This window comes from Podarcis filfolensis (assembly GCF_964270895.1).
Source record: "Podarcis filfolensis genome assembly, chromosome: 1".
Classification (NCBI taxonomy): domain Eukaryota; kingdom Metazoa; phylum Chordata; class Lepidosauria; order Squamata; family Lacertidae; genus Podarcis; species Podarcis filfolensis.
This window is the reverse complement of record NC_139604.1, coordinates 28,593,383-28,606,550: the sequence shown is the minus strand read 5'-3', so window position 1 is coordinate 28,606,550 and position 13,168 is coordinate 28,593,383. Positions and strand designations below refer to the sequence as shown.

Here is a 13,168-nt window from a genome sequence, read left to right as displayed (position 1 = left end):
TGAGAGAAGGGGGGGGGGAATCAATTTTTGCTGGCCACGCTTTTATTTAATTGCACAACAAGAAACTCCTTAATGGAATCTTTTACTCCCTCTCTGCATATTTCATTAGCAGTACTCATGAATAAATAAAGTCATCACTAGTACTGGGAGGTGGGGAGACAATCCTTCTGTTAAGATTTATTACTCCTGCTTCTGAATATGCTTTCGGATCTAGTTACTTTAAACTTCCAGTAATCCCTGGACTAGTCTGATTGATTTTCCTATTGGTTCTAAAGATACTCTGAAATAAGAGGTTTGAAGTTCCTGGCTTAGCAACTTTTATTTTAAACCACCCTTATATACATTACAACATTTCACATGTAAATTTCACGTGGTGGTTAAGGTGGAGATAAACCCTTTTATGATAGTTTGTTCTGCATATGTTTCTAATATGTTTTATTTTATTTTTGCTATTTGGTCTTTTCCTTTGACTGTAAATTGCTTCAGGACTTTGGTAGTGGCAAGTTTTAGAAATAAATGTATAACACCTACACCTATGTCTTGGGATCATGTAGCCCCCACTCTGTTCCCCCAACACTACATTCGGTACTGGAAGGAGAGGTACAACTCCCACAATGGGGTCACTGTGGTGGTGGGGCAGCCTTTGCCTCCACCTCTTATTTGTCATCAAATGTAAATATTCACTTATATGGGAGAAAGTAAAAGGATGCACTCAGGGACACTGTTGAGGTGAGGATGAAATATCCCCCTCTGCCATTGGTGACCCCCAGTATCTGCAGGCTTTGCCTTCTTTCAGCTATGACCCAGACTGCATGCTTTTTAGCTTGTTCCATAGAATTCAGTGGGAAACACTGCAAAACAAAGCCAGTCTCTATTTGAATGCCTTGACTTGGACCAAAAAAAAAAAGAAAAAGAAATTAATAGTCTTAATGGATTTTCTATAAGACCCTAATTATGGAGCATAGCAGGCCTCTTGTGGAAGAGAGTTGTGCAGTTGTGGGGGCACCATGGAAAGGGCTCTGTCCTATTCCTTATGACCTGGGATATACATGAAAAAATTTGCCTCAGAATTACATAGCTTGCATACTTTACCTGGTGAGTTGAAGTCCTTTTTTCATAGGATAGTTGAGCTCCCCTTCGGATACTGTCTTCCGATTCAGATTTAGGAAACTGTTCAGCTTCGGCCCTATCTTCTTCTTCCAAAAGTTCCTTCTGCCTTTTTTTCCTTCGCCTGTTCCTCCTTTCTTTAGCACTCTTGGTGCTTAATTTAGATGCCTCTGAAGAACTTTCCAAGAGCTCCCCCAATCCTCCCACGCCGCTGAAATCTCTTGATGCCATCGATGCTGCTGCCACAGCTGCTGTTGTCTGTTGTGTTACAGTGTCAGGTAATTAGCATTAGTTGGATTACCACATTAAATCATAACCTTAGAGAGATTCATTATTGCTTCCAAGGGTACACAGTCACAAAGCAATTACGTACAAATGTCAATAATTAGTGCCTCTCTATTTGGAATAAAATAATGCTTGCTTTCTTCTTTTAAGGTAATGAAGTTCTCTGACAATACAGTACAGCATAGTTGTCCCTGTAGTTTTTAATAAGTTAGCCACCAATGGTATGTTGCCTCTGCTTAGAACATGCCTATTCCTATTATAGTCCAACAGAGAGCCATTAGCTCCCAATCTTTTCTCCTTCACAGCTACTTCTACCAGCCCATGTTTCTGGAACACACCAGTCAATTCCACCCTACTATTTAAGAGTTGGTAGTGAAGGCCAGTGGATCATTAGTTATTTGCTTCTGCTGAGTTTTTCACTTCTAGTCCTCCTATCCCATTGATGAGTCACATTCATTGATAAGGAGTGTCTTCACCCCCATCGTTCAGCCTGCCCTCCGCAGCCAAAGCTGGGCTCAGAGTGGCTAACATCATATAAATAAGACGATATGCATAACACAAGCGATCAATCAATTAAGATACATCCCACAGTTAACATTAAAATTAACATTAAAATTAAAAGTGGACATTTGGCAATCTTCAGGTTAAAATTGGAAGCAGTTAATACTCGCCAAGACCAACTGTTTCCACTGATATTATAAGGACCTATGAGTGGGCTGGGAACCTCCTTCATGCTTGTTCTTATACAAAGAGAAAACGAGTCAGGCTGAACCCTGACCAAAGGCCTGGCGGAACAGCTCCATCTTGCAGGCCCTGCGGAAAGATGTCAAATCTTGCAGGGCCCTAGTCTATTGTGAGAGAGCGTTTCACCAGGCCGAGGCCACGGCCAAAAAGGCCCTGGCTCTGGTCAAGGCCAGTCTGATCTCCCAAGACCCTCCTGTACACTGCTAAGACTGGATCATGCCTGCAGGCCCTGTCTTCAGCTGCTGCACGTACAGCAGTCTCATACTACCCTTCACAAAGCTGGAGGAACATGAGAAAAGTCCCTGAATGCCTGATTGGGAACTGAGACCACACCAGGGTTCCCTATCACACATAAAGCTGTGTCCACATAAAGCCCCATTCACGGCTTCAGTCAACCACACAGAGGTTAGGGGTAGGTTAGGGCTAGCATGTGTGCAGCCTAGTGAGTACTGTCCGCCTCTCCTTCCTTGTGTTAGCAACCTCATGGATATGCAATAAGAATACACCTCAGGTGAAAATGGAGGGAAGGCATGGGGTGGATACGCTCCAGCCACACTATGCAGGCTTCCTTACTCTAGGGCAATCATCCCCTGGAATGATGGAATCCCGGAATTCTCATAAAAAGTCAACTTGGCAGTGCCTCAGGTGACACCAAGTATTTTAAGGTGGCATGAGGAGAGCAAAGCACATTTATGGAGGAAAGGTACACATTGAAACAAAGTCCCAATTCCTTTGATGAATGCAACACAAGTTGAGGCTAAATATAAGTACATAAACACCCGCTAAACATTTATTTATATAATTAGCACCAAGTGTTTAACGGTAGCAGACTTGCTGTTTTGTGATATTTAAAGGTAAAGGGACCCCTGACCATTAGGTCCAGTCGTGGCCGACTCTGGGGTTGCGGCGCTCATCTCGCTTTATTGGCCAAGGGAGCCGGTGTCTGGGTCATGTGGCCAGCATGACTAAGCTGCTTCTGGCAAACCAGAGCAGCGCACGGAAACGCCGTTTACCTTCCCGCTGGAGCGGTACCTATTTATCTACTTGCACTGTGACGTGCTTTTGAACTGCTAGGTTGGAAGGAGCAGGGACCGAACAACGGGAGCTCACCCCGTAGGGAAGCTTAAATCCAATGCCAGCTGCAGATTTGGAGGAACGTTGCCCCTATTGCCCAACCCCGAACATTCTGCCTGCCTCCTGCAGTCACCCACTTCTTCTCTGTGGGCTACCCGGAGGGAAAGGGCTGGAAAGTCAACTAGCTTCTCTGGCTCCTCAGTCCTATCACTCCCACTTGGCCGAGAGAGAGAGAGAGAGAGGGAGACCAAGCATGCAGGCTAGTAAGTGGCAACAAGGAGGAGAACGTCAGAAGGTCCAGAGAGCTCTGGATGTCAGTGAGGGCTGGCGGGTGCTGCTCAGGAAAATAAAAATCCAGTAAGATACATGTTTATGTCAGCGCATTATAGCAAGTGCATTACAAGCAGTGCATTTTCCAGAAGAAAGCTACCTGGGCTTCTTCCTGTTGCTTTTTCAGCTGCTCCAGCATCTGCTGGAACTCGGCCTCCTTCTGCTCTGCTTCTTCCATGGTGGCTTGGTTCTGCTCTTCATAGGCCATGGCAACAACAGCCAGGATCAGGTTGATCAGGTAGAAAGAGCCCAGGAAAATCACCAGGACAAAAAAGATCATGTAGGTTTTGCCAGCAGCTCTTAAGGTCTAGTGTGGGGAGAAACAACAAGGTCTCACCAGTTAGGTTTTCTGCCGATGATACTGCCTTGCCTATTCATCAACCACAAATTGTAATGATGCCCCAAATATGCATAAATTATAACTAATTGCTTCAGGTTTTGCGTCAGGTTTTTTGAAAAGTCACACACAGTCAGCAAGAAAGAAAGCCTCCGCTTTTATTATCATACATACTAAGCTTGCCTCGTGATGGTTCTCACCAGTTGGTAAAGGTTTTCCCAGTAGTCCTGAGTCATCAGCCGAAAGAGCGACAAGAAGGCCCAGCTGAAGGTATCAAAACTTGTGTAGCCATAGTTGGGGTTTCGACCAGCTTTTACACACACATATCCTTCCGGACATTGACTATGAAAAAGGAAATCATAGTGAAACACAACACAATATTTCTTTTGCTTCCATTGTGTGGTATTTTCAAGGCCACATTTCCCCCCCTAAATTGAATGGTTTGTTTTCCTAGTTGTTTTTCAGAATTAAGAGGTTGCATCCAGACCAAGTTAGGTGCGCTTAGAGGTCCCATTAAAATGAACGAAACAAACCTAGTCTTTGCTAACTTAAGTCCATAGATTTCATTTAGGAGCAATGCGTGCCTAGGACTGCAATCCTATTCCTACTTACCTCAGAGTAAGCCACACCAAACTCACTGGGACTTACTTCTGAGAAGACATGTACAGGGCTGCACTGTAAGTCTGCTTATTTCTGAAATGAGGCTTTGGATCTACATATGCCTTGGAAGTATGTTTTATAAGGCAATTTTGGTTGCAAGCCTTAGTTTGCTGTGAATTGCCCCAGAAGTAGCTGAACCACTGACCAAAGCGTCTAATCTTTCATTTCCAAAGTTATATTGTAGAGTCTACAAGATTCCATTGGGAGTCTACAAGATTTCACTCAGAAAAAAATATATACAGTTGTATTTTTAAAGATAAATCTAACATTAACATTAACATTAAATTTGGCTCACACATGAGACGAAGGAGTGTATGTCTCAGAATCATCATGCCATTCAATCTGTTAAGACTTTTAAGTTGCCACAGGGCACTTGGTCAATTTTTTATGCAACAGACAAACACAGACAAGCTTCTGGACTAATAATGAAACATTTATGATTAATTCCAAGGCCAAATGCTCATGGAATAATTTAAATGCAACTCAAATATTTTATCACCTCATTTTATTATTTCTAATTGGCTCTCAAGCAAACATTTTGCTACAGCAATGACTCAGCACAAAGCTAAAAAGGCTAGTTTAATAGGATTGAAGTTTGGTAGAGGCATGCTTTGCTCCAGAGTCGCTTTTAAGCCTTTCATTTCTCTATATCCTTAATTTCGATCCATATTCTTAATTCCACGTTACTTATTCATTGGTTACATATGCATCTTCACTATGACTATACCTCTCAAATGAGGTATGAACAAATAGCATCCAACGACCATTAGACACAGACAAAATTTTGGGAGAGCCTTTTCAAATGGCAAGAGTCTGCAACAGCCGCACTGATCTTCTTTAGTGGCTTCAGGGACGCGGAACAAACAAGGCCTCTCTGTCAAGACTCTCATCTGGGGTTTCTTAAGGCCACACAGCCTCCCTAGAACTCCCTGAATGCTTTTGCCAGGCCTTGAAACCCAATCATGCTTCTTGTTTGCCTGAATCGAGGGTAGAGCGAAGAAAGTAGCCTCCCGAACAAAGGCAATATTCACGATCAGTGTTGTGCCCTCTTTTGCCTCTGGCCTCACCCACCACCGGCTCCCTAAAGGTTGTCCATAAAGGAAGGTGACTGAAAGAGCTTCCCTACCCCCAAGTGAATTAATCAAGGAAGTTAGGTACAAAACCAACCACCTTATGACATTAAAAAGGCAGATAAACGTGCCACATTGCAAAAGAGAGAAGGTTTAGGCTTAGGCTGGGAAATCCCTATGTCATGCGTAGGGTTGTCAGCTCTAACCCATTAGCTAAAGATAGGATCATAAATAGTGACACACACACACACACACACAACCCCAGCCAATGCAGTTTTGCAGAAGGTGACCTCTGGAATCAGAAAGCTGCTCTAGCAATTAAGCCCAGATCGTTTCAAATGAGATAATTGCTGGCATATGCATACTCTTCTCTCTCCCCTAGGAGAAACCCGTGCACCTAATTGCCAAACTGCTTTATTATCTCACTTAAATATTTTTTTACAGAGATTAAGCCAGTAAATGCATTTCCAATAACCTATCTTGATCCTATATCCTAAACTAGATGCCTTATTTACATTAGGTTATATTCTAGCCTGGTATGGGCACATTCTGGACTCCTATGACTGCTTGCGAAAGGGTATGTGTGTGTGTAGTTGGCATTGCTCACTCATACCAAAGCTATTAACAGATGCCGGAGTGTTCAGGTACCTCTCTGTCAAGAGGCTTGGTGCTCCTTAGTTTTATTGTAGAGAATTCAACAAATTATTAAAAATTCTTACCCAGCATCAGAGCTGTTGCCACAAAGCAGGGCATCTCTTTGTCCTTCCAAAACATAAAAATGACCTGATTTGGGGGGGAAAGGATAAAGAACTGTATTTTTCAGTCGTTGCTGTTATGAAACACAGATTCATATAGAACTATAACAAAGTGATTTGGTCCCCATCTTGTCTTTCCATTTGCAGAGCAGCTCAAGATCCAGTAGGATTCCCTCTGGAGGAAGGGGAGTGGGAGAGGCCATTTTTAGCAACTCCCCTTCCTCCCGGCAGCTCTCAGTGCCACCTCCCCTGCTTTTCTGATGGGTCCCATGGGCTGGTCCCCTACAGCAGCCTTTTGGGGAGAGGCAGAGTAGGCTGCAAGGGAAAGGGTTATCAAGAGAAAAAATACCTCTCCCATTCCTACCCATAGGTTGTCTGGATCCCACCAAAGGAAAGAAGACACTTCTTTTTAAAAAAATTACACAACATTATGCAAATATTTGTTTCGGTTTGTTGTTGTTTTTTAAAATAGCTAGGAATCTCTCTCCAAATCACTGTTGTCTTGGCACTTGAGGGCTAAAGGCTCCCTATTGATTAAGAGTAAGGATAAGGATTGCTACACAAATTAAAGAAATCTTAGTTGATTGCTCACTCCAGAGTTCACTGATTTGAACTGCATAAATTTGTGCATGAATAACAAGAAAAGTTCTGAAGAATAATACTCTTTTTTTAATTTTAGGTGATGGCACGTCTTAAAAGATGCATTCCCTCCTGTGCAAGAGAGAAGGAGAAATGCCTCCAGTGGTGGCATTTGTTGCTTGTGCCTTTTGTAAGTGCGTATTAAAACATGACTTGCTGATTGATTGATTTTTTTAAAAGAAATTTGCTGCCTGATTAATTGGAGGAGACCATTTTGTCAGCAGATCAAAAGGCTTTTAGCCAGGTGAAACAGCCAACTGCTTGGACCAAATGTTGCATCCCTAATTTTAATGTTTCAGCTTTTTTTATATATAACTTGCATAACACACGTCCTATGTAGGTGTATATATTTGTATCAATCATGCTTACTTTCTTCCTCAATGTACTCCTCCCAGTCAAAGGTGCTCTCTGTAGTGTTAACAAAGGTACCATTTTCTCCCACTGTGCTATTACTGAAGTCGCTTTCAAAAGTAAAGTTTTCAGGTGGCCAAATCAGGCATTTATGCCTCAAGTTCCCCATAAAAAGCTGAAGCCCTATTAAAGCAAATACACTCAGACAAAACACGGTCAGGATCATCACATCCGAGAGCTTCTTCACTGACTGAATTAGGGCCCCCACAATGGTCTTCAGGCCTGCAAATGGGATCGAAAAACGTATTAATACGTATCAAGCATTCTTCCATCCTATTTAAGATGCCATGCAGAAACAGCGAACAACATATTGTTTGCGACACGGTAAAGCTTAATGAACAGTACCCCAGAACCTGTGGAAATGCATGAAGAGCAAAAACTGTCCATGAATGCACTGTGTACATTGCATTAAATGTACACCTTTTTTTCCCCTTTGCAAAACAAGAAGCTTTCTCATTCATGGAACGCCAACATATAATAATAGCATTTAGTAAAAAAACAAAACAAAAAAATGAAAAAACAGCAGCAGCAGCAACAACAAAGTAAAACCCTATTTTTTCTTCTCTTACAAAGCATTTTCACCAATCACAATCCATTCTTCGCCCCACCCACTCCCCCAAGGGAAAAAAGAAAGAAGAAAAATAGGTAGGGAATAAGATCCCAGGCTATGTTCACATTGACATTCATTAATATGTTCCCAAGCAATGTTTATTGAAACAGGTAAGTTTTAAAATAAAATAAAATAATAAAAGCTTTCAGAGCTTAATTCAAATTTTGGCCATGCAGCACGATCTTATGCATGTTTACTTGAAAATAAGTTCCACTGATTTGGTGGGGCAGATTCTCTAATAAGTCTGTTTAAACAGAGCCGTAGCTAAGGGGCGGAGTCTAGTCAGGTTTTTTGCCCAGGGTGAAGCCCCTAAAGAGGTGCCATTGATGCTCCCAGCCTCTGTGTGTGTGTACACAAATGCACATGTGTGTGTGTGTGCCAAGCTGAGTCTTTGACCCAGGTGAAATAAAGCCTATTTTCGCCCCTGGTTTAAGATTGCAGTCTTCAGACAATATGTGCTAAGATATACGGCAATATAAATGCCAGAGTGTTAAAGCTGTTTAGTGTGGAAGGGGAAAAAATTGTCACCTTTATGCAGCAACAACAGTAAAAAGCAAACCCCAAAACAAAATGTAACGGATAGGCTGTGCATTCTGTAGACATCTCATGCAATTGTTCGCTAAACTCGAAGGCTGATTTTGCAAATTAAAATAAATGATAGATTTGAAAAGACAAGGGATCTTCCGATTCCTGACTTTTAGCAATATGGGCAGTGATTAATGAGACTAGTGCTAGAAATAGTGGAACTGAAAAATCAGCCTCCGTGTTTAACCTAGGTCTCACCTGGAATGACTGATATTGTTTTCAATGCCCGGAGAACTCTGAATGTTCTCAACGCTGAGACATTGCCCAGGTCCACAAACTCTGTCAAATATCTGCAATAGGGGAGTTCACACACAAACACAATGACAGCACACAAAAAACAGTTGGAGATACAAGGGGCCTGACACTTCATCAATCCACTCACTTCTTACCTGGGATTACAGAAATAGTTTTCAAAGCTCTCAATACTCTGAAAGTTCGAAGAGCTGAAACATTGCCTAGGTTTACAAATTCTGTTACATACCTGTAGAATTAAATCACAGTTACTCAGAATTGCAGAGCTCAAGCTAATGACTTGGGGTCTTTCATCAAGACCAACTTGGTGATTTCAGCTTTTGCAATATTATACTAAGCATAAGGTTCACATTTACAAACTGACACCTGCAGTTAAGTTTCGCCAAAGTAAAACACCCATTCTGGACCTGAAAAGTTGAACTAAACTAATTTAATATATTAGCACGTTGTCAAATGATGGTTCCTGGAATGCAGGACATGAAATTAGCATTCCTAAAATGTAAATAAACAAGTAAATAAACATCACTTTTGCTGTTTAGTATATTGTGAATTGGAAACTTTACTGTTAGCAGAATTTGTGCTTACTTCAATACATGCCTCTTGGTATGGTATACATTGGGATGGGGAAATCGGCTGCCCTTTGGATGTTGTTGGACTACAACTCCCATTAACCATTGCGCATTGGCTACATTGGAGTTGGAGTCCAGCATCAGGAGGCTAACAATTTCCCCAACACTAGTACAGACTGACACTAATTCCATGCCCTTATAAGCTTTTAACAAATGGTTAAAGCACTTACGCCATCAAAATTACGCTGAAGTCGAGCCAATTCCATGGGTCTCGAAGAAAAGTGAAACCTTCTAGACAAAAGCCCCTTGCGAGAATTTTTATAAGTGATTCAAAGGTATAAATTCCAGTGAATGTGTACCTAAAGGAATACAAATAAAGAATTATTGTTGACTTCCTTTTATATTCTGTAATGAGGATAAAAGCAATAGTTTTAGACACCTTGGATGTTCCTGAATCAAAAAGAAAAGGGCAACCCTAACTGATCTGGTTCAGCAGCTATGGTGCTACATTTGCATCATATTTAAGAAATACAGAAGCCCTTTCAACCACTGAAACCATCAGGGCAACAGCCAAAATTGTGCTACAGAATGTATTCTACCACACAACTGCTTAATTGTTCTCACCAAATAAGGATAATGTCAAATCACCCATTCTAACATGTATGCTGGTGGAGAAATAGATAGATACATACATACATACATACATAGATAGATAAACTTTATTTGCATTAGCCAATGGCCATAACATAAAACAAGCAATATATACAAATAAAATATATACAAATAAAAAAGACAGCAATGGGTAAAAAGGGCAATCAAATGGCCAAGATTATTGTTCAGAAATAGATATATGAGTTCTTCACGTTTTCCCTTCCACTCCTAGATTCCTCCAATAAATTTATCTCTGTGTAGGAATAACGATACACTGAAACAACTATGAGTTAATCAAAACAAAGTATTTTTCACGCATTGCAAAATCAGTATTCCTGGATGTCCATCCCTATATACTAACAGTGGCCTCGCTCTCCAGAGTTTGGATGCTGATGAAGCCAAAGAAACACCATCTACCCCAGACACCTCCAACCAGTTGCTCAGGTGTTATCCAACTCCAGCTCCGATCAGCCTCATCCAGCATGGCCAATCATCAAGAATGATTAGCACTGAAGTCCAGCGACATGGAATGCTTACTGGGTGCTTTTTTTGAGGGTGGGAGATGAGAAATTAAGGGGAAGTGAAACTGAATGGAGCATCCCACGGGGAAGCCTGGCTTGCTGGCATGTAAAGAGTAGCCCTCCACTCTGCAGCTTGTTCTTTCTTTTTCCGTTCTCGTCAAGTTTCTTATTTAATCCCACTCCTTCTTGGGGAAAGGTTGTGGCTTGGTGGTAAAGTACATGCTTTGCATGCCAAGAGTCCCAAGTTCAATCAAGGTACGGCTGGAATGGACTCCTGCCCGAAACCCTGGAGAGCTGCTGTCTGTCACTGTGAACAAATACTGAATTATGCGGATCAATTGGTCCGACTGAGTATAAGCACCTTCCTACATCCCCATGTGCTGTCATGTTTTCTGCCATGTAGTCTTTGCTCTTCAAGCAGCTTCCATATTCTGTACTGAGTTTCCTTAAGCCCCGTTGGAACAATAAGACTTATATGAGTCAGACTTGCATCTCCATGACCTGGCTCCTCCTTACCTATTTCCACTGTTTACTTATCAAACCTCCATCTTATTCAACTGATGTGGAAAATAAGGCTTCTCTGGGAACCTAGTAAATTGCATCTTCTGTACAGGACCAGAGTTCCTTCTCTCACACTTTCAGGGCTTGCTAAGAAATAACTGATGGCACGTATGTTCTGCCTTCCTTACATATACAATACTAAGTGGTTTTCATGGTATTCCAGTCAATCTGCTACACAAAGCATCGACTTACGAGACCCAGAGTTGCTTAGGTTCTGTAAGATGGCTGCCATCAGGTACCTTCCTGCTGCATCTAACACTTAGTACTGTGTTTTTAAAAATATCATTGGCTAGAAAGTTGCAGATAAGCTAATGGATTATAGCTCTGCTAACAGGAAGACTTTGTCATCACTGAGACAATTCAGATTCATTCCAATTCAGATGATAACTTAAAGACCTCTCTGTCCTGCCACATGGAAGGGCAAGCTGAGTGTGCTTCTACTTTCACCGTCCCTGCATTGTCATAGGGGGATGGAACTCTATTATGTCATACAGAGGTAAAACCCTATACAGTTGTACCTTAGAAGTCGAATGGAATCCGTTCCAGAAGTCCGGTCTACTTCCAAAGCATTCGACTTCTGATTGGCTGCAGAAAGCTCCTGTAGCCAATCAGAAGCCGTGGAAGCCCCGTCAGATGTTCGGCTTCCAAAAGAACGTTCAAAAACCGGAACAGTCACTTCCGGGTTTCAATCATTTGGGAGCCAAAACATCCAATTTCCAGGGCATTTGATAACCAAGGTATGACTGTACATGCAGACTACAATCTTGCTGTCATTCCCTCCCCCCCCCCACAAAAAAAAAGAAAATTAACTGTAGGGTTCTGGCCTGTGCACATAGGTTTTAACAAGCATACAACATGATGTATGTGTCCCATCTCCATGTGAATATGGCAGGGACAACAGGGATGGCCAGCATGCATACAGCATGCACACAATGTGGCCAAGAGTAGCCCTTAGGATAAGTGTGGTGACAGTTTAAACATGCTCCATTTAAAGTGCAAGAAAAAGTGCTGAACCCCTATAAGACAATCCCAGGACATGGTGCAAAGGCACATAACATAGCATGTGAAGGCGTGAGGGTGCACGAGGACCAAGTTAGATGCAACGCCGTCCACACCATTAGCAATTACATGAGCAGCTTTTTAGTAAGGCATAGTAAGACCTTGGGACGTGGGTGGCACTGTGGGTTAAACCACAGAGCCTAGCACTTGCTGATCAGAAGGTCGGAGGTTCGAATCCACGCAACGGGGTGGGTTCCCGTTGCTCGGTCCCTGCACCTGCCAACCTAGCAGTTCAAAAGCAAGTCAAAGTGCAAGTAGATAAATAGGTATTGCACTGGTGGGAAGGTAAACGGCGTTTCCATGTGCTGCTCTGGTTTGCCAGAAGCGGCTTAGTCATGCTGGCCACATGACCTGGAAGCTGTCTGTGGACAAACGCCGGCTTCCTCGGCCTATAAAGCGAGATGAGTGCCGTAACCCCAGAGTCGGCCACGACTGGACCTAATGGTCAGGGGTCCCTTTACCTTTACCTAGTAAGACCTTGGCATGGAGTTGGGGGTTAACTGTGTGCTCCATCCTGTAGTCCCCACCCAGATCAGGGCCCCTATACTTGCTATTTGTGTTTCGGCAGGGGAGTTCTCATTCATTCCAAAGGGAGCTTTCCCTGTCCACTTCAAACAGCAGGAGCAGGAGGACTAGTTAGAAGCACAGAATGGGATGGGGGAGGATTACAGTCCCCTGCACTCTCTGCACACATTCCAATGGGCCCCGGACACTCCTGCAGTTTATGTTTAAGAAGCCATTCACATGATTGCTAATTGTGTGAACGGCGCCTTGTCTGTTCATTGCCTAGACAGAAGACTGCTGGGAACACCCTATATATGCTGTCTTGAGTTCCATGGAAGAAAAACAGGAAATTAATTACAAACAAACAAAAATCACAAAATATGTTTTCATTTAGGATCCTCTTTAAAGCTCAGAAGAAAAGGGATAAGAAAATGCAGAAATCAT

The 13,168-nt window shown here is 42.4% G+C and overlaps 1 protein-coding gene across 2 annotated transcripts in view; it reads right to left on the bottom strand.

The window, feature by feature from the left end:
* Window positions 1–13,168, bottom strand: part of LOC310744881 (sodium channel protein type 2 subunit alpha-like) — a 75,703-nt gene that overhangs the window by 45,161 nt on the left and 17,374 nt on the right. The window contains exons 6-12 of one of the 2 annotated variants that reach the window (XM_083576792.1): window positions 9,659–9,787; window positions 8,997–9,088; window positions 7,371–7,634; window positions 6,327–6,390; window positions 4,078–4,219; window positions 3,641–3,847; window positions 1,093–1,365 (exon numbers count right to left, since the gene is read on the bottom strand). In XM_083576792.1, the coding sequence (XP_083432918.1) occupies window positions 1,093–1,365; window positions 3,641–3,847; window positions 4,078–4,219; window positions 6,327–6,390; window positions 7,371–7,634; window positions 8,997–9,088; window positions 9,659–9,787 (1,171 nt within the window). Of the gene's footprint in view, window positions 1–1,092; window positions 1,366–3,640; window positions 3,848–4,077; window positions 4,220–6,326; window positions 6,391–7,370; window positions 7,635–8,805; window positions 8,898–8,996; window positions 9,089–9,658; window positions 9,788–13,168 lie in introns of both variants that reach the window. The other variant, XM_083576793.1, reaches the window with a different exon arrangement.